Genomic DNA, 21,874 nt, shown 5'->3' on the forward strand with positions numbered 1-21,874 from the left:
GATCACATTACCTGAAAGCAGAGGGGTCTAATCTGTAAATGTGACCAAATCATGGGAAGAGTCTAATGCAACTCTGAAATATCCTCATTGCATGGAGTCAGCTGATAAAAAACCCTTTTCACCCCCATGTGTGCATGATATAAAGTCCAACAATGCAACAACAACAAAAAAAACTTCACTAAACCACAGCAGGTGAGTAAATCCAATGGGACGATAGGATTTATTTCTTCAGAAAGGGAACATTACCACCTAGTGGTTAGAATCGGATCAGCTGACATGAAGCGTGAGCTCATGGCATCCAGTCTCTTCACTGACTCTTGCTGATATGTTCCTGTGTGAAATGCTCAGTAAGAACTATCCTGTGACTATCTATTCATCAAATAAACAATATTACAATAAACATACGAATTTCAAAGGTGGATATAAAATTTTTACTTTTACTTAGGTGAGATCAAAGTCCTTAGTATTCTATAAAAAAAAAATGTACACTCCCCACATCTGGAACTATTGTACTAGGCCTAAATGCAAAATATAGTCTTAACTACAGCTCAAGGTTTTTTAATGTGATCTCTGCCTATCCCAATCCTGAACTGTTTGATTACAGCTATTGTTGTGCTTGTACTTATATAATCATGTCAGGCTCAGGCACTTGTAAACTTAATTTCCTTGTACTTGTAAAATGACAATGAAAACATTATTTTCTATTCTATCTTGTGTGACCTGCTGTAGGGGACCAGGGACTCTTGATACAATGTAGATGTCTATAGTTTGTGATCTGGAGCGCACCTGAATACCTCTGTTTAGTCGTTTAGTGTTTGTGTGTGCGCAAAGGTGAAGACTGACTATTATAGTGGAATATATAGTTTGGTGAAAAGGGGTTGAAGTTAAATACTAAGACACAAGGTGTCACTCATTGTCCTACAGTTAACTCCTCACCAAGCCAGTTTAACTTGTTCGGAAGTCGTGAGTCCCAGTGGGAAGTTTCTATTTATTTTTCAGGACAATTTGTGGTCGGGCAAATTCTGCAGTGAGGCCTATGTGTATATTATATTATCAACAAGTAGGTTCTCTTTATTCTCTTCATTCATAACGTGCAAAAATATGCACGTTACTAATAACTAATACTAATTAAGCTGTGCTTAATCTTAGTACACGCATATATTTGTTGATGCTCCTTGTAGCGTTGGATATGTGAAACTGTAATATAATATAAAGAACGTATAACCCTATATAAACAATCTGGTTAGGCCAGATGATTACGTCCCTTCGATAGCTCAGTTGGTAGAGCGGAGGACTGTAGGGCTAAATGCTGAAATCCTTAGGTCGCTGGTTCGAATCCGGCTCGAAGGAGACCTGTCTTTTTTTAGTTTTTTTTACTATCGAGCTAAAAGACGCTATTGTTTAGTTGGTATGGTCGGTTTCAGGTTTATATTTTATTCAAACGTCCTAGGAGGCCGATCAAACCAGTCAAATCTTTTCAGAACCACTCACGTTCGCTTACCTTTCTTTTGAAAGTCAGTCTTTTGTAGACCAATCACCACCACCAGATCATTTTTCCTTGTCTGCGCCAATCAAATGCCCAGATTCATGTTTTGCCCCTTCTGATAGGTCGAGGCGGTCTTGTTCAGTTATTATGTTCCTATAGAGGTTTTCCTTTTTGTCGAAACGTCAAAGTTTAACAAACTATTATTTTACCAGTGTTTGTTTCCTCCCGAGTATGAATAAAATAAAGCCTGAAGTCTACATGTATTTGTCTACAAAGTTTTTTCATCAATAAACTTTAAAACTTTGTCCCGAAAGTAATATTATTAATTTGTAGTTCTGGTCAGATGTTTAAATTGTTCAATTGAGCCAATGAGGCTTGCAAGCTACTTGATTCATAACCATTTAGTTATTAAATATGCTTTTTTTTTTCCGTTTGTATTTTCTTTAGTATAAATTATGTTTTTTTGCTGGAATGTTTATGCTCCACTTCATAAGTGCTGCTCTGAGTTTGTGTTTTGTAAGTTTGCAGACTGTGTTTTTCTTGAAGTGGTTACCCAGACTGCAAGCACAAGCAACACAAGGTTTAATAACATCCCGGATGTTTGCTCTCCTGGAGGCATTTGTAAAGCGCTCGGCTCTCAGCAGAGAACTTTAAAGATTTAGTTTTTATCATAATGGTGGTGGACCTCTTCTGGGTGCAACTCCACATGTGCTGCTATCTGCTGTGAGTGTAACCTTTGAGTTTGTTGACCAAAGCTGCTCAGACAGTCCTGTGACACAGCACTCTCATGTCTCTCAGGTGTGACTCCAGCCTGGACAGGTAGGTCCTGTTAAACTGGACAAAGACACTTGTGTTCAGTGGATTATTCCAACACTCAACACACAGACAGGACGACATCCTCAAACCTGCCAATATAATCCTCCATGATTACTCAGAGGGAGTGGAACTATTTATTGGTTTCCTCACAGTTCGTCCCAGGCGTTCAACACTTACTAATCACATCACTGTACTGAATTCCCCTGGAAAGAATGTGAAATAAATCCAACCTCTCGGATGTGATGATAGACGTATTTCCTCTGCAATGTTTGATAGTAAATAGAGGCGAAATGTTGGATAAAACAACAAATTTCCTTGTGTCCGCTTCAAGGTGTCATTTTAAGAGTCATGCAGAAAAAATTGGGTGGTGCTCAATTTCAATGTTTGGTTAATAACAACCTGCTGCTTTAGAGATATTAGAAAATGGCTCCTGTATAGTTTTCCACATGGTTTACTTGATGCATAGTAAAAGTTGATCATATATGTTTTGCTTGTAAATCAAATATATTTTTATGCTCATAAATATGTTAGATTAAAACGGGATCATGTGAAACAAAAGCTTGTTGTAGGTTTAGAGCAGGTTTGTTAACGAACTGGCAGCACAGGAAACAGGAAGCAAAACAGGAAGTGGTCATTTTTTTAATGAGTTTTTTTTACTCACATCAGGAAGTTCAGTCAACGCTAGTGTTTCAAATACTTACACTTTCATGAGCAATTACTACTACTACAACTATTAATATTAGATAAAGTAATGGATTGTCAGGAAAAGTCAATCATCAGTCAATGAAGAATGGGCTTTAAGCAGAGACAAACTATACAGGAATATTTACCAGGAAAAGAGACCATCATACAAACTTTGAGAAGAAGGTTGTAGTTTTATTATCAGTGTTCATTTTTATTTCTTTGTCTTTTACATCAAAAAATTCAGTTTTCTTTATTAGATACTCATAAACAAAACATGAATCACATTAGTGTTTGTGCTCTATCATTAAACAGATTTGTGCGAGGCTGAGGTAGTGAAAAGGCAATAAAAACTAAATTTAGGCACATCCTGAAGGGGACAGCAGGTGTTAGGATAAATACAACACTTACGCACAGGGCCGAGTATACACACATATTGTTGACTACTGATTCACAACAGATACATATGTATATTTCATCAGTAAGATAGCCAGTTCCTAAGTTCCTTTCCAGAATTAAACTCATCACAGCTCATTACATCCTCAACTCAATCAACAATGCAGGCCCCATTTCCACACAATGAAATAGAATTTTGGTTAAGAGAACACATTAAAAAAAAGGCCACTTTGACTTTCACTCGTGACGGACGCGCTTCCTGGGCGATGCCGCGGGGTCCAGGGAAAAGGCGGTGGGGGAGACGGGGCGGGACTCGGGTATGTACTCCGTCTTATACTTGTCAATGTAAGGTTTGGCTACGCTCCACACCTGAGTGAAAAAATACAAAGATGCTGTTTAAAAAAAAAAAAAAAAAAAGAAAAGCCTGCTTGTATAACACATTTTTATTCCACAGTTTGCAGTACTTGCCTTCTTGTCAAGTAGGAGACGGTGGACAGCTTCGATGTCCGGAGACATGAATCTGTCTTTGATCCACGGTCTGTTTGCGGCAGAAGGAGAGGATTGGAAGAAAGTGGAACAGTGGATAAATATTAACTATTTGGTACATCATTTCAGCGGGCTGAGAGTGGTGTACCTTGGCCACGTCTGTTTGACTTACTTGACCACGCTGCGCACAAGTTCATAGACCTTCTCCAGCGGAGTGGTGGTACGAAGAGGGCGGAGGAACTCGATACCCTGACAGGCGGCCAGCAGCTCTATGGCCAGAACTACACACACAAAAACATCCTTTCACTTTGCGAATAAGCATTTCACATGTTCTCAAGGTTTGGGTCGGCTTCCTTTTAGCCATTGATGGACAACTTCAACAAATAATTTACTGCAAGGACAAATTTATGCTCTTGTGCAGCAAATTAGACGGGTTAGACCGGATTACACAGTGTCAGGGTCCAGAACAAGTCAAGGATGGACGAGAACAGCATTGACTTACTGAAACATGAATAGAGATAAACAATACAATTAAAGTTTGGTTTAAATAGAGACACACATCAGAATTTTTCACTTTAAATATCAGGAAGTTGCTCAAATGTAGATTGGCTCTGGACTCAACTAATCAATTCCTTTTGTATACATTCATACATCCACAACCCTCAATCTGCTCTCTTTGATCCATCAATTTGATGTTTTCTTGTGAACATTGGTTTAAATTTTTTTATAAGGTTTCTTATAATCTTATAATATACATGAAGTTTTCTCTAGAGTTGATGGTGAGTGCAGTTACATGTTCCATGATGCTGATCTAATACAAAGTGTGTCATGTAAACACTCCTATCTGATTAGATAAGCCCAATCCCATTAAAGATACTGTACGTACAGACCAGAGGAAGTGGCGTAACACTGTTTATGATCGCCTTCCACAACCTGGTATCTCACATCAGCACTTCACCTTTCACATACAGTTCAATTTGTATTTACTTTTTTATTGTTTAAATTTTTGAACAATGGTGGAAAATCACATAGGATCAATGCTGCTACATCACATCTTCCTGATGAAGAAGAGGGAAGATGTTTCTTTCTTCGGTGTTTCAGTTTCAAACACAGGCGAATCCATTTTCAACACTTTTATTCTTCTTTGGGTAAAACTGGATGTGGGATCATGTATGCATGTCACAAACATCCAGAGTGGGACAATCACGTCCCCATTTAATGATTGAGGGTGACAAACAGGGACCATGTGACCACAGCTGCTGTCGCTCTTCACCTGAAACTAACAAGTTAGCCATTCTAAACTGTGGAAATTGTTTCTAGATCTACTGTCAATGACATTACTGTGAGACACTAGCGCAGATGTGGACTGAACCGCAATCTGTAGTAGATTGTGTACTCTGGATTTAATTCCCTTCTCAAAGCCGCCCATGTTATCTCATTTGTTGGGAGGGACTTTTAGTGCAACTACAATCACTAAACTTTACCTTGCTGAGTTTTGCGTTTACATTTCCTCAAAATCACAGCGAAAACAAACCCTTGTCATGATGTAATCATGCAACGCGTTTGAAAGGAAACTTACCTTGCTCCACATGCTCTATGACCCTCAAGGCTTTCCTCGCAGCCCAGCCCCCCATGGACACGTGGTCCTCTGTGGCGGCGCTGGTGGACAAGGAGTCCACAGATGACGGGTGACACAAAACTTTATTTTCTGAAACTGAACACAGCGGGAGGTCACAGATGTACCTTCTTGTTCAGCTGCTTCAATATCGTACTAAAACACCCATTTGTTACGTTGATGGTACCCAGCCTGGATGGGTGACCTGAAACACCAACCTAAAGACGCAGCAGTGCAGTGAGCAATCATGAATCCTGAGTTGAGTCCCCCCTCATTGACGAGGAAGGCAGGCAGCTCGCTCAGCGAGGGGTTACACAGCCTCTCAATTCTCCTCTCACTGATCGAAGCCAGCTCGTGGACGGCGATGGCTAAAAAGTCCAGAGCCTGCGAGAAGAGACAGGATGGCGAATGAGGGACGAATAAAATCCTGTATACAGCAAACATGACCATGTTTAATCAGTCACGAACCTTCGCTGGGTACTCGCCATGAAAGTTCCCGCCGGAAATCGTCTCACCTCTGTCTGCAAAAACCATCTAAAGTGGCCATTAAAGAAATAATCCGACAGTGATATACTGTATGATAAGACCAACGGCAGAGTCCATTTTAACCAGAAATCCTGATGTTAAAGAGAAACCTCCTCTCATCAGATATATCCAAACAGGCCGGAGAAGGATACAGGGTTGTCAGTGGCACTGTTGATTTCCGTATTGATGATGTTCTGCACAAATTGGATCGTGTCATTGGCAATCCCGTGAACCTGCGTACAGACAGAAATTATAACGTTCACAAGAGACTCCAACTCCAGTGCGACGCGATCACATGAGGGTCCGCCAGAGTTTTCTCTTTTCCGACACAGCGTTGGAACGATGGAGACGTGATGTGGGAGGAACTCGTGATTTTTGGACATAAATAAACTTGACTTGATTTGAGGTTACCTGAGGACAGCACCGCAGAGTGTAGGCATCCTGGACCCTGTCACAGAACCGGTGGCTCTCTGGAGAAACACGCCAACGCCACATGACACACGTTAAATACCACATGTCAGAAGGTGCTGCGCAGGCACGATATCCCTGCAAGCTATACTTTAATAATCTCTGTGATCCATCCTAAATACTTATGTAGTGTGGGCAACCACACGGGAGTTCCTTGATCAAGGGCAACGCTGGAAGTATTTATAATGTGAGAATCTGGAAACCTTGTCAAGCAGAGAGATAAACTGAAACATCAGTGCAGTGTGCCTGCCAGAATCTGGATGAGGCTTCCAACCTGCAATCTGGGATGGGTGGTGGTCAGAGTCCAGCAGAGACCGGAAACGAAGGGCCACTTCAACCTGTCCTGCATGAGGTCGCAGCGCATGGATGTCTACGGGGAGCGCCAGAAAACCAGAAAGGATGAACGACAGTCTTTAAAATATATGCAAGAATTTTTTTGTTATTTCCTTGGTGTTGCGTGCTTTCATTGCTGCTGCTTACCACTGTCAAAGGCCTTGGTGGTTCCCTTCAATAGGTCCAGGGTGAGAGCAGCGACAATGTCTGCCTGCCAAGCAATGGCCAGGGCTCGCTCCACAGCCTCTGCCCCCAGAGAGGTGATCATCTGAGTCCCATTGATCAGAGCAAGACCCTGAGAGGGAACACCGCAGAGGGAGAGGGAGGGACTTGAATAAAATCACTTCAGTCAAGTGATGCACTGAAGGACTACTTTTTTTTCCATTTTATCTAACCGACATAAACCTGACATGGAAGTGAATGAAACAGCACAACAGAGCCTCTTATCAGATCAATGGATACTACCTTATAGATAATATGGACTGAAAGTAATTACTTGGATTCAATTGAAATGTTCCTTTTATTTGCTGTCATGTTATTTAAAGATGTGCTCTGTGACAAATGCCAACATTTAATAAACGTATATATTTGTCCAGCACTGTGAAGCCCAAGCACATCTTTCACAAATGACATGTAAAACCAAGAGGGTTTTTTTGGTCATTGCATGAAAATGGCAATAAATCACTTTGACTCATAGAGAACACCGATCACTGACTATTTGGTAATTTCAGAAATGATTTAAAAATTTACCTCACTATTTTTTTTTTCTCATTATTTTAAACCTAATTTGGTGCAGTTACTTTCAAAAAATCTCCTCTGATAAAGTAGTTAATTTATTACATGTAGAGAGCTACAAGTTTGTCAACATATAGTATTACTCTATATCTGGAATCATAATGCTTTTCGTGTGTTTGAAGCTGACAGGATGACGTGGACTCTGGGGACAATGTGTTTCGTTTTACCTCTTTAGGCTTTAGAACTATTGGCTTCAGTCCGTGGGCCTCCAGGACCTGAGCAGGGATAAAACAAGAGGAAAAGTCAAAAGCCAGGGGTCATCCAAAAGCAAACATGCTTTCCTTTTTCACTCTGGCTCTTCTAGTTGCAACACAAAAAGCTTGCTTGATAGTATAGGAAATGCGCCTTTGATGCTGAGAGTAAAAGGTTACACTCAGGCTTACATATTTGGCATCTGCCCAGCCACTCTTAGGAGACCACATCTTTCCCTCCCCCATCAGTCCGAGGGCCAAATGAGAGAGAGGTGCCAGGTCTCCGCTAGCACCCACTGTTCCCTTCTCAGGGACGAATGAGAGACAGGAAGCTTCCAGGGACAAAATATCACAGAAATGACCAGGATTAGTCAAGGGACCGAGACTCCAGTATTGATTGGTAAAGAAAGTTATCAGTTTGATGAAAGCTGATATCCCTCATCAGCAAAAGTAAACTGATGCTGATGGGACTATCTGAAACTCACCGTTGAAAGCCTGGATCATTGCATGGAGAGTTTCCAAAGAAATACCGCTGTGCCCTTTGGCCAGAACATTGATCCTCAGAGCGAGCAGCATGCGAGTCCTCTCAGGGCTAAGCGGGTTTCCCACACCTACACAGCACAACACAATTCTGATCACAAATCCTAAGACGCAGGAACCCTGTACATGTTAAAATGGAGCCGTAAGCCTCATAAAAGGTTTGATTACCTGCTGAGTGTGAGCGCACCAAGTTTTCCTGAAGCTCTCTGTCAATTAAAAAGTGTTTACAGCCAATGGTTAGCACAGAAAGGAATAATTTTCTTTACAAAGATCATAAAAAGGCTATGAAATTAATTTTGTACTTAAGCTTGCTGACAGGAATGACCGTTCGGGCAAACTTTCCAAAGCCTGTGGTGATTCCATAGACAACTGCAGGAAGATGAGAAAGACAAACAAAAGTTTATAGTCACTGATTTTCTATGCATTCTGGTATTTATTGAACACTTCAGCGTATTTTAACCTTTGTTTTCTTTGACAATGGTGTCCAAAAGCTCTCTGGATCGCACAACTTTTCGTTCAGCCTCCGGAGTCAGCTAGGAATGTTCACAAAGTGTTGGATTGTGTCAATGAACAGTCAACAATTACCAAACATCAGACATGACAACGAACATTGTGTTGATCATTACCTTTATTTTGTAGAGTCCTTTCCCTAAGTCTACCAGATCTGCTGAAGTCAAGCTGTTGCCATCCATGGAAAGAAACTGCACAGGGGGGGTGAGTATTACACAAACAGTGTCAACACAATGTTATCTCATATTTAGCAAGAAACTCACTTACTTGTGCAGGTTCTCTGTATGCCGCTGTGCTGTGTCACATAGTTCAGTTCAGTAAATCAACAGCAAAATGATAGAAAGCGTCACGAGATATTAACTTGTTAAATAAGTCACCAGTTAGCGTTTTTCCACCCAGTTGTAAACAATGCAATGGAAAGAACAACTAACTCCTGTTTAATAAGAACAGCATACACATCCCCATATCCAATCTGTGATGTTTAAGGATACAGGTGAGAGACTCCAGGCTCAAACGGGATGAAATCAGGAGACATGGTGTCTCCTTCAATAGCTGAAAATACAGAAAAGATTACTCACTGTGGGTACATAAAAATAACAACTTTTATAGCACATGCGTAATTACGCACACTTTACGCTCAACTGCCAGGGGGAAAAACATACTCATTAAAGGTGATTAAATGCGGGGTTTTTTTTGGTTTTTTTTGTATATTTCAAACAGTCATTACCAAGCTCCACGAAGTCATTGTCCTCTAGTACATCCTCAATGGTGTCATCCACGTCCAGCAAGCCCGAACCCTGACACCGGCGCACCACAAAGCGCGTCTCCTTCACGGCCAAAATGCCGCCATTGTCAGGTTTGTTCTTTACGTAGCGTTTAAGTGCCTCTTCTCCGAGCCAGCGGATAGGATTGGAGGTGTCCCGGCAGGGCACTGCCAGCCACTCATCTCGAATGTGTACGGTAAATCGAGGCATTGCGCGTGTCGCGGGACTCAGCTGCAGTGAGCGCAGCGCGCCGCTCTCCAAGGTACCACCTTCAGCCGCATGTGAGCTGGCCGCCAATCAGACGCAGCCAGAGAGCCACGCCTCGCGGGTTGAGATCGTTGACCTCCGCAAATCCGTGGCACAGATCTTTGGGAAAATGCTGAGTGGTTTGAAGAAGTTCAGTCACTCATTTAACCTCTGGCATCGTTTTGCTTGTTGGTAGCCGTCCAGCCCATCTTCAATTTAAATACAATAACCAAGTCAAGACTCCATTGCGTCAAAATTGGTGTCAACACATACTGTGATAGCAGGAAATTCATACTATTGGAAAAGTAAGAGCTGATTGTTGAAATATCACGCATCTTTATTCAACTTATGGTCACGGACAAGTCGCCAGAAAAACCAAATTTACATTTATGGTCTTTTTAGAAACATACTCAGCTCTGCCGCTCATCCCACAAATGGTTACTACCAACAAACCAATAATGACCTATAACACAGTATCTGCCAATAATGCTATCGTTTTGGCCTTTTTCAAAAAGAATAAAGCCCATAATGTAAGAACTTGCCAATAGTGTAAGACATTGATCCATTATACCATTATAACATTTCACCTTAATGCACAATTGAAGTAAAACACACACTCCATTTTTTTTTCTGGTTAAGTCAAAGATGCAGCCTTTACTTTTTTTGGCACTGTGGAGAAGATCTCTGAAAATGAACATATAATATGATACCTATTAACTCAGGCTTGTTTTCACACCTCTGCTATGCACCCATAACATGGCTGCATAAATCAACCATCCATCCAACAACATAAGACCGCTTTTTAAGCATGAAGACCCACTCTCTCACCCTGGCTTCATTCACACACCACAAGCATTACATGACTCTAATAATTTCTCTGTGCTGAAAAAAAAAAGTCAGTTTTATTAAAATATAGATTTGTCTCAAACAGAAAAAACAATAAATACAAATATTTCTGTCATGGCCAAACATTACAGGCAACAAAAGCTTTTCAGAAGTTCAAAACACTTGCATTTATATTGTATTATATTGTATAGCTTCTCATTAGGACATTTATTTCTATACAATGTTCCTTGGTAAAGCTATAAAGCTTGAAATTAATGACCAAGAGGGTCAATCATTGAGTTGACAGCACCAAATTATTCCAGCAGGGCATTGTACAGACACAGTTCTGACTTATTAGATCTCAGTCTGTGTGGTAGGTTTACACCTTTGCTGTAAATTCAGTCCTCTCACTTTAATAGCTTAGAGAGTTATTGTTTATGCTAAACTGGTTTTCCTACCCTTTCATCTGCTTGCCCACATGAGATTAGAACATATATTAATCGACTTGTTATCAATATGTAAAGTGCCTTGAGACAAATATGTTTTTATTGGTCTTATACGCATAAAAGTGAACGTAAACGAAATCAAAATGTAGAATATGAGCTCTAGTCTCCCATTTTCACTTCACTGTGGACATTTACACTTTATTTTCTTTGCCCATATGTGAGTGAGGTTGTAACTGAAAGATCACTGACTGAATCTCAGTGCTGACGAGGAAGAAAAACTGGTCTAAAACGTTCAAAATCAGGATCTGCTGTGGAGAAAGCCCCTTTGAATATCATCAGCGATTGCGGTGAAGAAGCAATGAAATGGAGAAATATCTAGTTGTCCTAATTATTATTATTATTATTATTATTATTATTATTATTATTATTATTATTACATTTCAAATATTTAGGATTTTAAGGAAAAACCATCCTGAGAAAGGACTCCTGCCATTTTCTTGCTACTCCACCTGAAGTTCTGTTTTGCTCCACAGGGGGAGACATGGAGCTGAACATTACGAGGTGTACCTGAAGGCAGCACCGTCGCCTGTGGAGCGGCGGTGTTAGATTCAGGGACCGTCGGACTCTCCGCTTCTCACTGTGTGCGGACGCTAGAGGAGGCCCGCTGCTGGCCGTCAGCGGGCAGGCAGAGAGGAGGAGAGGAGGGAGGAAAAGTGTGTTTACACAGACGGCAAACTGCCTGGGGAATCGTCGGGGAGAGGAAGTCAGCCGGCTCTGTGTCTGCCTGCTCCAACTTCCTGCTCAGAAAAAGAAAAAGCCCAGGATCCTATTTCAGTCCAGCACAACTGTGTCGAGCCGAAGAAAGCATGGAAAAACAAGGAATCACACGGACTGCACCGTAAAGTTTCCACGGAGGGAAAACATCGAGTTCGAGCCCGCAGGTAAACTTTACGCACATCTTTATTTAGTTGTTGTTTTTTTTTAAGAGGTGACATGTTCGGAGTGAGATAGCGCACAGACTCTAGCGACAACATGTACATTTAGGTGTTTTACTGGCATGTATTTGGTTTCTGAGTGTTTGTGACACGTTAAACTCTCCGCATCGGGTGTATTTTCAAGTTTTAAACAGGAGTAGTTCCGATTTCTATTGGGACACGTCTGTGCCATCTTCCGGTCTCGGCAACATCTTGAAAATGAGTCAGAGGTCCAAACGTCCATGCGTAAAGAGTTATAACAACTCTACTAAAGAAGTGGATCGACCACGGACGGTGTGCTTGTGTGTTTAGAGATGCTTTTTCTCGTCCCCGTTGATTTTTTTTTCCCCCCATCACCGCCTGCGAACAGGAAGAGAGCAGATTTAGTCATGGCTAAGTAATGTCTGCATACACCATCTAATCTCATTAGGAGTTTCCGTTCAGCCAACACACTGGACGGCTTTGTGCGCACGGCGCATCCGCAGCAGGGCTCCTCATCCCCGGACAATAAAGCTCCACGATGGTCCCGTGATGTTCTTCGAAAGAGTTGTAACACGTCTTGTGGCTGTCAGATTGTCTCTGCCCCCCCCCCCCCCCCCCCCCCCACACACACACACACACACACACACACCACCACCACCACCACCACCAAACACACACACACACACACACACACACACACACACACACACACACACACACACACACACACACACACACACACACACACACACACTGCAGGGATTCTATGTGGAGAGGTCATCACTTATGTTGCCCTGTAAATATGTGTATGCACTGCAGTCTGGAGGAGGATGAAGCTGCACTCTGCTATTTTGCAGCATCCTGCAAAGGTGCGTGTTTAGAAAGTCTCTCTGTCCTGATTGCAGACCTCTCAGCTCAGCCCTCTTTGCATTGGCAGGCATTACTTTTGCATTAAAACAAAACAACAGCCCCAGGTCTGGGTTCAGAGTGGGTAAGAGGGAGGAGCCGTGGAGAGGAGAGGGGACAATGATTTGATCTTTTGACCCTCGGCCCTCTGGGATTTGAGTGGGAAGTGTGGCAGGATTTGGGGAAACGCTCCCCTGCTGTGGGATCCCCTCTCCTTCACCATTTGTCCTTGGAAGTAGAATAGGAGGAAGTCCTGGCTCTGACAGGTTTGTAGTTTCACATGGAAGATAGAAAACTCAGGGGATAGCTGGTGTCGGAAATGAGTCCGGGCCTCGCTCTCTTTTCCAGGAGCGGCTGAAAAGTTGCTCTTTTATCAGTGTTTTCTATTGCGCCTCGCAGATAGAAGGTAGATCATGAGACGAGAAGACGGCTCAGACCTCATTCTTGTGTAATACTTTAGTTTTTGGGTCAAAATGATACTTCAATTCAAATCCAAATGTTACTGGCCATTACATGATTGGTGGTTTGTTGGGGCACCCACAGACTACATCTGCAAAAGGCTGTTGACCCTGAACTACCAAAACAACGGTGAGGCCAAACACTGGCTGACGCACTCGTTCTCACCAACACTTAAACCAGGAACCTTCAGAATGAGCAACAGGCATTCTCCAAGTGTCTCATACACGTTCACTGGTCTAGCTTTGAAAATGTCGGAGTTTGAAAAGCCTCGGGTCTCCTGAGATCCCAGACCTCAGGTTGGAAGTGACTGGGCTTCATGATACTTTACCCAGAGCGACAGACACATGATTGTAAAAGATATGTAACGAAAATATCACAAATTCATAAGTACATATCAATAGAATAGTCCAATACTCAACCGCACAATAAAATCCTTTCTCAGACGTTTATTCTTCAGGATTACCAGCTTCAGACAGTGTACATTCATATTAGAATAACAGTAAGTCCTTTGTGTATTGGTGTCATAGTTTTTGACTTTTTCTTTTCGTAATCTGCTATAAAATCTTCCTTCCTGATTCGTGAAGTAGTACACATAGTGCGAGGTGAAACTACCGTAACAACAAAAGCCACAGCAAGCTAAAAGAATGGACAAGCTTGAAACAACAAGGAGCTTTTCCGTTAAAACCAATACAGGAAGTATTACTGTTGTAAAATTTGAGTTTAGATGACATTAACCAAATCTGTAAAAAGAAAATCACAGTTTGGCAAATGCCTACAAGCAGCATAAGAAGTAAAACTGCATAAACGGAATAAAGAGTCCTAGAATTTGACCTAGATATCAATGATTTGTGTTGTAACTGATTTATTATCCATAAATCGATCCATCATTCAGCCAATACTGTGAAACTGAATCTGTGGGGACCTGACCCATTAATATGCGAGCTGGTGGTAGTCAGACGGGCGCTGGGAGGCTGCACATTCCTCTATTAGAGGAATAACCCACCCTGGGCCCGTCATACTTCCTGTGGAGAGAGGGCCAGGTTGAACCACAGCATATTTCTGGCTTGAGCTGTTGTTCCTCCTTGTATTTTTTCTCTCTCCTGCTGCTGCTGCTGCTACATTACACTATGCTCTTTAACACACTGTTCTATTCATCAGCGGTCTCCTCTTCCTCACACCACATGTTACAGCTCAAAAAGGCCGTTCGCTCCTCAGCCACTAACCCAATTTAGTCCAAGTGTAGTAAAACACTCCGGCAGAAGAGACACCGAGTGGAAAAAGCAAAACAAAACAAAGGCTTTTAACCTTGTGTTGTCGTGAATAGACTTTTCAGAATTTAGTTAAGACCGAAATAACATGTAACTGTAGCGGGTGCAGGAGGGGCAGAGCGGCGTCTGGCTTGTTTCCGTCAGTGGTTTGAGTTCCATGTTTATTCTGTCACTGCAGCATCTGGCAGGTCTTACACATGCAGGTAGGTTTTCGGGGCTTTTCTGAGCAACCGGCTTGACAAAGTGGTGATCCGTCTGTCACAATAACCACCGTCGCTCCGTCTGGCTGCAGGTATGGACAGCGCCATCACTCTCTGGCAGTTCCTGCTGCAGCTGCTGCTCGACCAGAGCCACAAGCACCTCATATGCTGGACGTCCACGGACGGCGAGTTCAAGCTCCTGAAGTCTGAGGAAGTGGCCAAGCTGTGGGGGCTGCGCAAGAACAAGACCAACATGAACTACGACAAGCTGAGCCGGGCGCTGCGCTACTACTACGACAAGGTGGGTGCGAGCAGCCGCAGCCGCCGTCCGCCACGACTCTTCGTGTGAAAGAAGTGCAACGCCACAGCGCATTCTTTGTTCTTCTCTTTAAAAGCCACAAGCTCCCCTGATAGAAACTTCCACTTCCTCTTTCTGTGATGTAGCGCTCTGACTGTAAACCGCTCCCGGTGTGGTAACCGGCCGTCACGTCACTGACAAGCTGCTCATCGCCGCGCTCGCGCTCAGATTTTAGAGTTTCACGTTTGTCGTGACAGGAATGATCAGTTATTGTTCAAAATACAATATACATGTTGAAACTATTTCAACAACCTTTATTCCGTTTTTTTTTTTTTAAAAACACAAAACATGTGGAAATATTATTTTTATCCTTTATGAGGCACGTAGTGACAGATGTCGTCACTTTTCTGATAAACATACGACAAACACATTATGTCATCCTATGGAGATTAGGATGACACAACAGAGACGTTAAAGCTTTTTGAAAACACTCAGTGAGGATTTTAACCTTTTTCCAGATTTATTTTTTTTTATTTTTTTTTTTACTGTAAATTGTGAAACACAATGTCACCGGGGTCCGTTTTCCACTTTCCAGCAGATTTATTATGACGTGTATAACATATAGTCGTATATTTTAAAGACGGACTCAAAAAGGCCACAAACGTAGTTCTTGACGACACTCAATTGTGTTTCCAAATATTTCAATGAATGTCCGATAGAGAGTTAAGTACTGATATAATATTTATTCCAAATAAATGGGATATCTCTTTCTATTAAATAAAATACTATATTATTAGTTTTACTCATGTCTGACCATATTTTTTTTATATATATATCAGCACAAAAAAATACTTGATTTCTTTAAAAACTTGGATCATGAACCTTCAAACTTCATCAGTGATTCCAGAGACCAGGCATTGCGGTGTTGATAAAGTGAAATGAAACTATCCTAAATAGAAAGTTTGTTTGTTTGTTTGTTTGTTTGTTTGTTGGTTTCAGAACATCATCAAGAAGGTGATCGGGCAGAAGTTTGTTTATAAGTTTGTGTCCTTCCCTGAGATCCTGAAGATGGACCCGCAGGCGGTGGAGATGGGCCTGGCCTCGGGGAGGTTTCCCCTGCAGGACGGAGAAGCCCACGAGCTGGAGGTGGAGGAGGAGGAGGAAGAGGACGGGGAGGAGGAGGCAGCCCAGAGGAGGGCGCTGGCCGCCCTGGGGGCTCAGCAGTGTCGCAACGACTACCGCCGCTCAGGACTCTACTCCTCCTTCAGCATCAGCTCCCTGCAGAACCAGCCCGAGCTCCTGCGGGCCCTGAGGGAGCACCAGGAGGAGCCGCGCTCCGTCATCCGCTTTGGCACCAACTCCAACGAGAGGAGCTCCCCTCACTGTGCCAAGCCCGAGTCCTTCGTCTCCGCGAGGCCCTCCAAGGCCCCCTCCCACTCACACTCCCCGTCCTCCCCGCACACCCTGCCCGGCCGAAGCTGGAGCCCCGCCGGCGGCGAGGAGGAGGAGGAGGATGAGGAGGAAGAGGACTCTGAGCAGAGCGCTCAGCCCCTCAATCTCTCCTCTGGGCACAGGGAGCGAGCCCCCCTGCAGCCCCCCAAAAAGAGGAGCAGTAGTAACAGTAACCAAGGAGATGGACTCCCGCCAAAGAGCAAAAAGCCCAAAGCTCTGGAGATCTCCGCCCCCTCCCTGCTGCTGGCAGGAAGTGACATCGGCTCCATCGCCCTCAACAGCCCGGCGCTGCCCTCCGGCTCCCTCACCCCGGCCTTCTTCACGGCACAGGTGAGACCCCCGTCCGGTCACTGCCACAGCAATCAGGCTGTTTGTCGACACACTCATTCATTCAGTCCGTCCCGCTGCTTCCCAGAGTTTTGACCAGGAAGTCAGTGACTGAGTTCCACACTCCTGAAACTGCAGCGAGACGGTGCCCGTGTAGTTTTTTTTTATACAGTCATTCATTTTAAGGTCTATTATTTTCATGGGTAAACCTTTGATAATATGATGCCCTTTGTTCTTTACGTACTGCAGAGTTTGTGATTCGCAGGTTAAAGAAAATCATTTTATTTTTCTTACATTTTTGATCCCTGTGATTGACTCGGAAAACTTTTCCTACGGCGTGTAATTTGACTCCAGACTCGTCGTCCTGTTCGCTGCTGGGCCTTCACTTGATCCAGGCTTTATTGAAACCCTGATTTTTCCTCATCTACCAGTCATAGTCATGCTTGTTCGCATCTTGAGGGTTGATGTACAAAAACATTCCATAGAATGAAATAGTTTATGTGTCTTGTTAATTTTTTACATTCACAGTTTACTTAAAGTACATCCTGGTAGTATGAGGGAAGAAAGTTTCTTGGGGGGGGGGGGGCTTTGTTCATTACAGGTCTGTAATTTGAGCTTCAAATAAGCTCCTTTAGCAGGAGGTTAACCTCACTATTTAGCGCCGCGGCCACATTTAAAAGGAGCGCCCAACATTTGTGACCAGGATCAGGACAAAGCGGACCAGCCACAGCTGGAGCACGCCGAGCCCCGAAAATAATCAAATCTCACCCAAAAAAAAAAAACCATGTCGGTGCGATGCTATCGGTTTCCGTCCCCTCGGAGCGGCGGCCTGGCTGCTGCTGATGGGGAGAAGATGGGATCCATCCAGAGAGTGATGTCAGCGTCCCTGAAGCAGACATCTGACCCGGCTTGGCATGTGTTTGTGGAAACACCATTGCTATTTTTGTTTGGTAGACCGTCGAGCCAAAATGTCCCGAGGAAACGGAGAGGCGGGGGGGGGGGGGGGACGGTCTGCAGAAGGTAGACGGCTTGGATGTGAGCTCGTGTCACCGAGAACTCTTAAAAGTGTAGGATTTGATTGAGTGAGTCACTGTGTGTGTTTAGTTCAGGAGACCTCAGAGAGATCCGTCTGCGCTCCGGTCTCGGGCACGCGGTGGGTGACGTGTTGTCGTCTGTCTGTTTGGTTCCGCGGCCTGCTTTTCGTGCTTTTACGGGACAATTGTTACTGTATTTTCTGGCACAAACTTCAGTCCACTTTCACCACATTTCAGGCTCCTGGCAGAGATCAGAATGAGCCAGAGGCTCCGCCGTGGGCAGACGCTGGTATTTAATCCTCTCGTTCAGTCAATAATGTGTTTACCGTGGAGTTGTTACAGCGAGAAACAAGCAGCACTGGTACTCCCCTCAGTGTGTTTTTGATGCGAAGAGAAAAAAGACGCATCAGAGGAAAACAAGTGATTTACAAAAATCTGCAAGGCCGAACTAAAAAGGAGGGGGGGGGGGGGGGGTAAGTGATGCCATATGCTCCAATAATTCCATTAATAATGGGAGCAGGGCTGGGTCCCTCCGCAACACTGGCTCCCTTTTCTGAGGTGACACAGGGGGAAAGTCTTTTGGGGGGGGGGGGCTCGGGGGAGAGAGGGAAGAAATTGATTTCATATGTTTTCTCTCTAGTTTGCGTTCCAAGTGGTTGTGGACCGACTGCCTACTGCTGCCTCCACCTCCATCCATCCATCCACTCCCCCCCACCCCCAAGCCTTCAATCAACAGTAGCCCCCCCCCCCCCCCCCCCCCCCCCCCCCCCCCACCACCCCTGTATTCTCGGGGAGAAACCGCAGACTTCCTTCCTGCTCCCATCAGTTTGTTTTTCCAAACGCCAATACGCGCCCATTTACCAATTCAACATGTTTCGCATTAAGCGAAGCTCTCACAGCGACGATGTCATCCCACCGCCGCATCTCTCCGCCTGTAAAACAAAAAGAATTAAACGACATCTTTGCTAGTTTTTCACTTATTCATACCCCCCCCCCCCTCCTCTCTCTCTGGCTCCCTGACAGACTCCCTCCGGTTTGCTGCTGGCTCACAGTCCGCTGCTGTCGGGCATCCACTTCTGGAGCAGCCTGAGCCCGGTGGCCCCGCTCAGCCCCGCCCGGCTGCAGGGCCACAGCTCCCTCTTTCAGGTAAGAAACCACCCCAGGTGCTTCAAGACCAGCAGGGCAGAAAATAGCAGACGAGAAGAGAAAGGCCTGGGGATTCTTGTTTACAGGAAGCACTTTAAAGCAGAGGAGGAAGTGTGCGAGCGCTGCTGTAAAATCCCCGCCGGTCTCAGGTAACCGAAGGTGATCGCAGAAGATTTATTTATTTTTTTGATCGATAAAACTTTTGGTTTTTCCACATATTGTAAGCTCAATTTCAATTTTTTTTACTTGTTTGTTTTAAAAAGATCTTGACTGATTTGATCTTGATCCTGCAGATATACTTTATTTTCCACTCAAAAAGCAAGATGTTTTTTTTTTTTGTTTTTTTTTTTAGATGTGCACACACAAACGGTTGTGAAACTAGTTGAGAGTCAGTAAGCAAGTCCTGCAGAGGTGTCCTGTTTCAGCGCTTGTGAGAGGGAGAGGAAATCCTGTGAATACTTCCTGTTTGAGCCCAGGGGAGTCAGTCTGAACAGGGTGGACTGGTTTGAGAGCTGCTCCTCATTTACGAAACACGCACACACCACACACACACACACCCACACACACCCACACACACACACACACAGCATAGCAGTGTCTCTGTGCAACAACTCGTATCCACTTCTCCCTCTCATGTTGAGTTAAAGGGGACAGAGATGAGAAGGAAGAGGCACAATGAATACCAAAAAAAAAAAAAAAAAACAGGAAACCAGAGCAGTGACAATGCTGCAGTTCCTCACCGGAAAGCAGCTTTCATAGAGCCTCACCCCTCCCCACCACCCACACCAACCCCCTCCTTAACGCTCAGCTCACTTTGCTCTCCCTCCACAGTTCCCCAGCCTAATCAACGGACACATGCCTGTCCCGCTGCCAAACCTGGAAGGAACACCCTCCTCCCTGCTCCTGTCCCCCACCACCCACAAGTCCTGATCCCCCCCACCATCCACAGAGAAGAAACCTTCATCCATCGTCATCCTCAGTAGCCGCCGCCGCAGTCATCTCTTCCTCGTCTCGACACATTTTTGCTTCATTTTAAAAAAGAAAGAAAAGAAGGAGACGATGTGTGTGTGTATGTGTGACCTCACGTTATTTTGCACTCGGGTTGCTTCAGACTCCAGTGGTTGAAAGCACTTGATTAAATAAAGCCATTCGCCGCCGCGTCTTTGAGATGTTGGGCTCTTTGTGATTTAAAAAGAAAAAAAAACAGCACATTTCCACATGGACCCTGTCCGCCGTGGACAGAAGTGACGTGAAGCCGGACGCTCGTCCTGCCCAGAGCCTGCCTGGCTTTTCCTATAATCTTGTTAAAACAAAATACAAAAAAAAAAAAAAAAAATCCCTATTTTTCCTTAAATGTTCAATCACAAAGTGTGACAGCAGTTGATTTACCTTTGTGATATTGTATGTAACGTATGCACTATGCTTCTCAGATAGTACCGGCTGTGCCTTGTTGTCCTGTTTTATTGCTTTATTTCTTTCAAATGAAGACGAGATTTCAAATCAATGGAAAACCTTTGTAACTCTTGTTCTGTTCTTTTTTTATACTGGACTTGGTATACAGTTTGTATTCTGTATATTGTTTTTTTGTATTGTGAGGAATATCTTGTCATTTTCAATAAACAAAGCATTGAATGCTTGAACTCGACTCCTCTAGTTCAGTGGCTCACACACATGATCAAAACAGTGAATCATCCGAGTGTCAACGTACCATTAACTTTTCAAATGTTTAAAATAGTCAGACACTTATTACCAAATTCATGCAGATTTACTGAGAAAACCCACATAGAGTGAAGGATATTGAGCTTTGGTGCTGAGATTTCAAGATGAACCTAAACAAACAGACAAGCATGTGGCTCAGTGGGCCAAGCTGCCAACCAGCGGCCCTGGAGGAGCTCCTGCACTTACAAAGAAAGATGGAACTTCAGGTTTGTTTGTTTTTTTTAAATTTGTTTCAAATGTACTAAGTGGGGATGGCGCTGTCAAAGTCAGTGTATTGGGCACGACACCTGAGTCCATAGTTCAGCGACCGTTCTTGTTAGTGCTTTAACAGGAGTATCAGACACTATATGCATGCTGAAAGCTGCAGTCGGTGAACATGTTCTTTGGACATTTTATTATACTATGCATAATGGGGCATTCTTAAAATGTGTTTGGTGTTATTAAAATGTAAACTCTTTCAAATTGCATGTGTACCCTTTTGCATTCAGACAAAGGGAAAATTGTAGTTGTTTTTACCCAACATCAAGCTGTGGAGCCTGCACTGAAAGACGTTTGACATATGGTCCGATTTCTCCTTTTGAGAATTTGTACTTCAAATCAAACTTTGTACAGCTGCTTTTGGCCGTTTGATTGAGTTAGCAGTTACAATAAGGCTGAGCTACAGATGTATTTATTCGCACAACAATGATCAACAGATCAGAGCATCGTCAAGCGCAACATTTTAAAAACGATCACATTATGAAGAAATACCGTAGTTTGCAGGTCAGGCCACTAGTTGGTGCCAGCACAAGTGCACAGGAACACATGTGCAGAAAAACTATTTAATACCAAGGTGTGTGTGTGTGTGTGTGTGTGTGTGTGTGTGTGTGTGTGTGTGTGTGTGTGTAGTACTGCACTTCTTAGAAAAGTGTGAAATAAAGAGTGCTCCATCGAGGAAATGTTGCATTAAAGAAGCTGTTTTGAAAAAGAGGTTTTCTGTGACTCCT

The 21,874-nt window shown here is 43.6% G+C and overlaps 2 protein-coding genes across 2 annotated transcripts; one reads left to right on the forward strand and one right to left on the reverse strand.

The window, feature by feature from the left end:
* Positions 1–2,924: 2,924 nt before the first annotated feature.
* Positions 2,925–9,864, reverse strand: hal (histidine ammonia-lyase). The gene is made up of 20 exons (XM_080474622.1): positions 9,570–9,864; positions 9,334–9,394; positions 9,110–9,137; positions 8,959–9,033; positions 8,793–8,865; positions 8,635–8,701; positions 8,501–8,538; positions 8,278–8,403; positions 7,985–8,124; positions 7,769–7,816; positions 6,954–7,101; positions 6,748–6,843; positions 6,417–6,475; positions 6,158–6,238; positions 5,949–6,014; positions 5,699–5,864; positions 5,445–5,579; positions 4,038–4,146; positions 3,848–3,917; positions 2,925–3,748 (listed from the first exon to the last, which is right to left on the reverse strand). Exons 1-20 carry the CDS (start codon positions 9,814–9,816, stop codon positions 3,617–3,619), a joined length of 1,965 nt encoding a protein of 654 aa, XP_080330748.1. The 5' UTR covers positions 9,817–9,864; the 3' UTR covers positions 2,925–3,616.
* A 1,834-nt stretch (positions 9,865–11,698) lies between these two features.
* On the forward strand, positions 11,699–20,472 carry LOC308116610 (ETS domain-containing protein Elk-3-like). Its single transcript, XM_080474885.1, has 5 exons — positions 11,699–12,064; positions 15,005–15,213; positions 16,210–16,992; positions 19,047–19,169; positions 20,001–20,472. Exons 2-5 carry the CDS (start codon positions 15,007–15,009, stop codon positions 20,097–20,099), a joined length of 1,212 nt encoding a protein of 403 aa, XP_080331011.1. The 5' UTR covers positions 11,699–12,064; positions 15,005–15,006; the 3' UTR covers positions 20,100–20,472.
* Positions 20,473–21,874: the final 1,402 nt, after the last annotated feature.

Source organism: Lipophrys pholis (genome assembly GCF_963383615.2).
Source record: "Lipophrys pholis genome assembly, chromosome: 11".
Lineage (NCBI taxonomy): Eukaryota > Metazoa > Chordata > Actinopteri > Blenniiformes > Blenniidae > Lipophrys > Lipophrys pholis.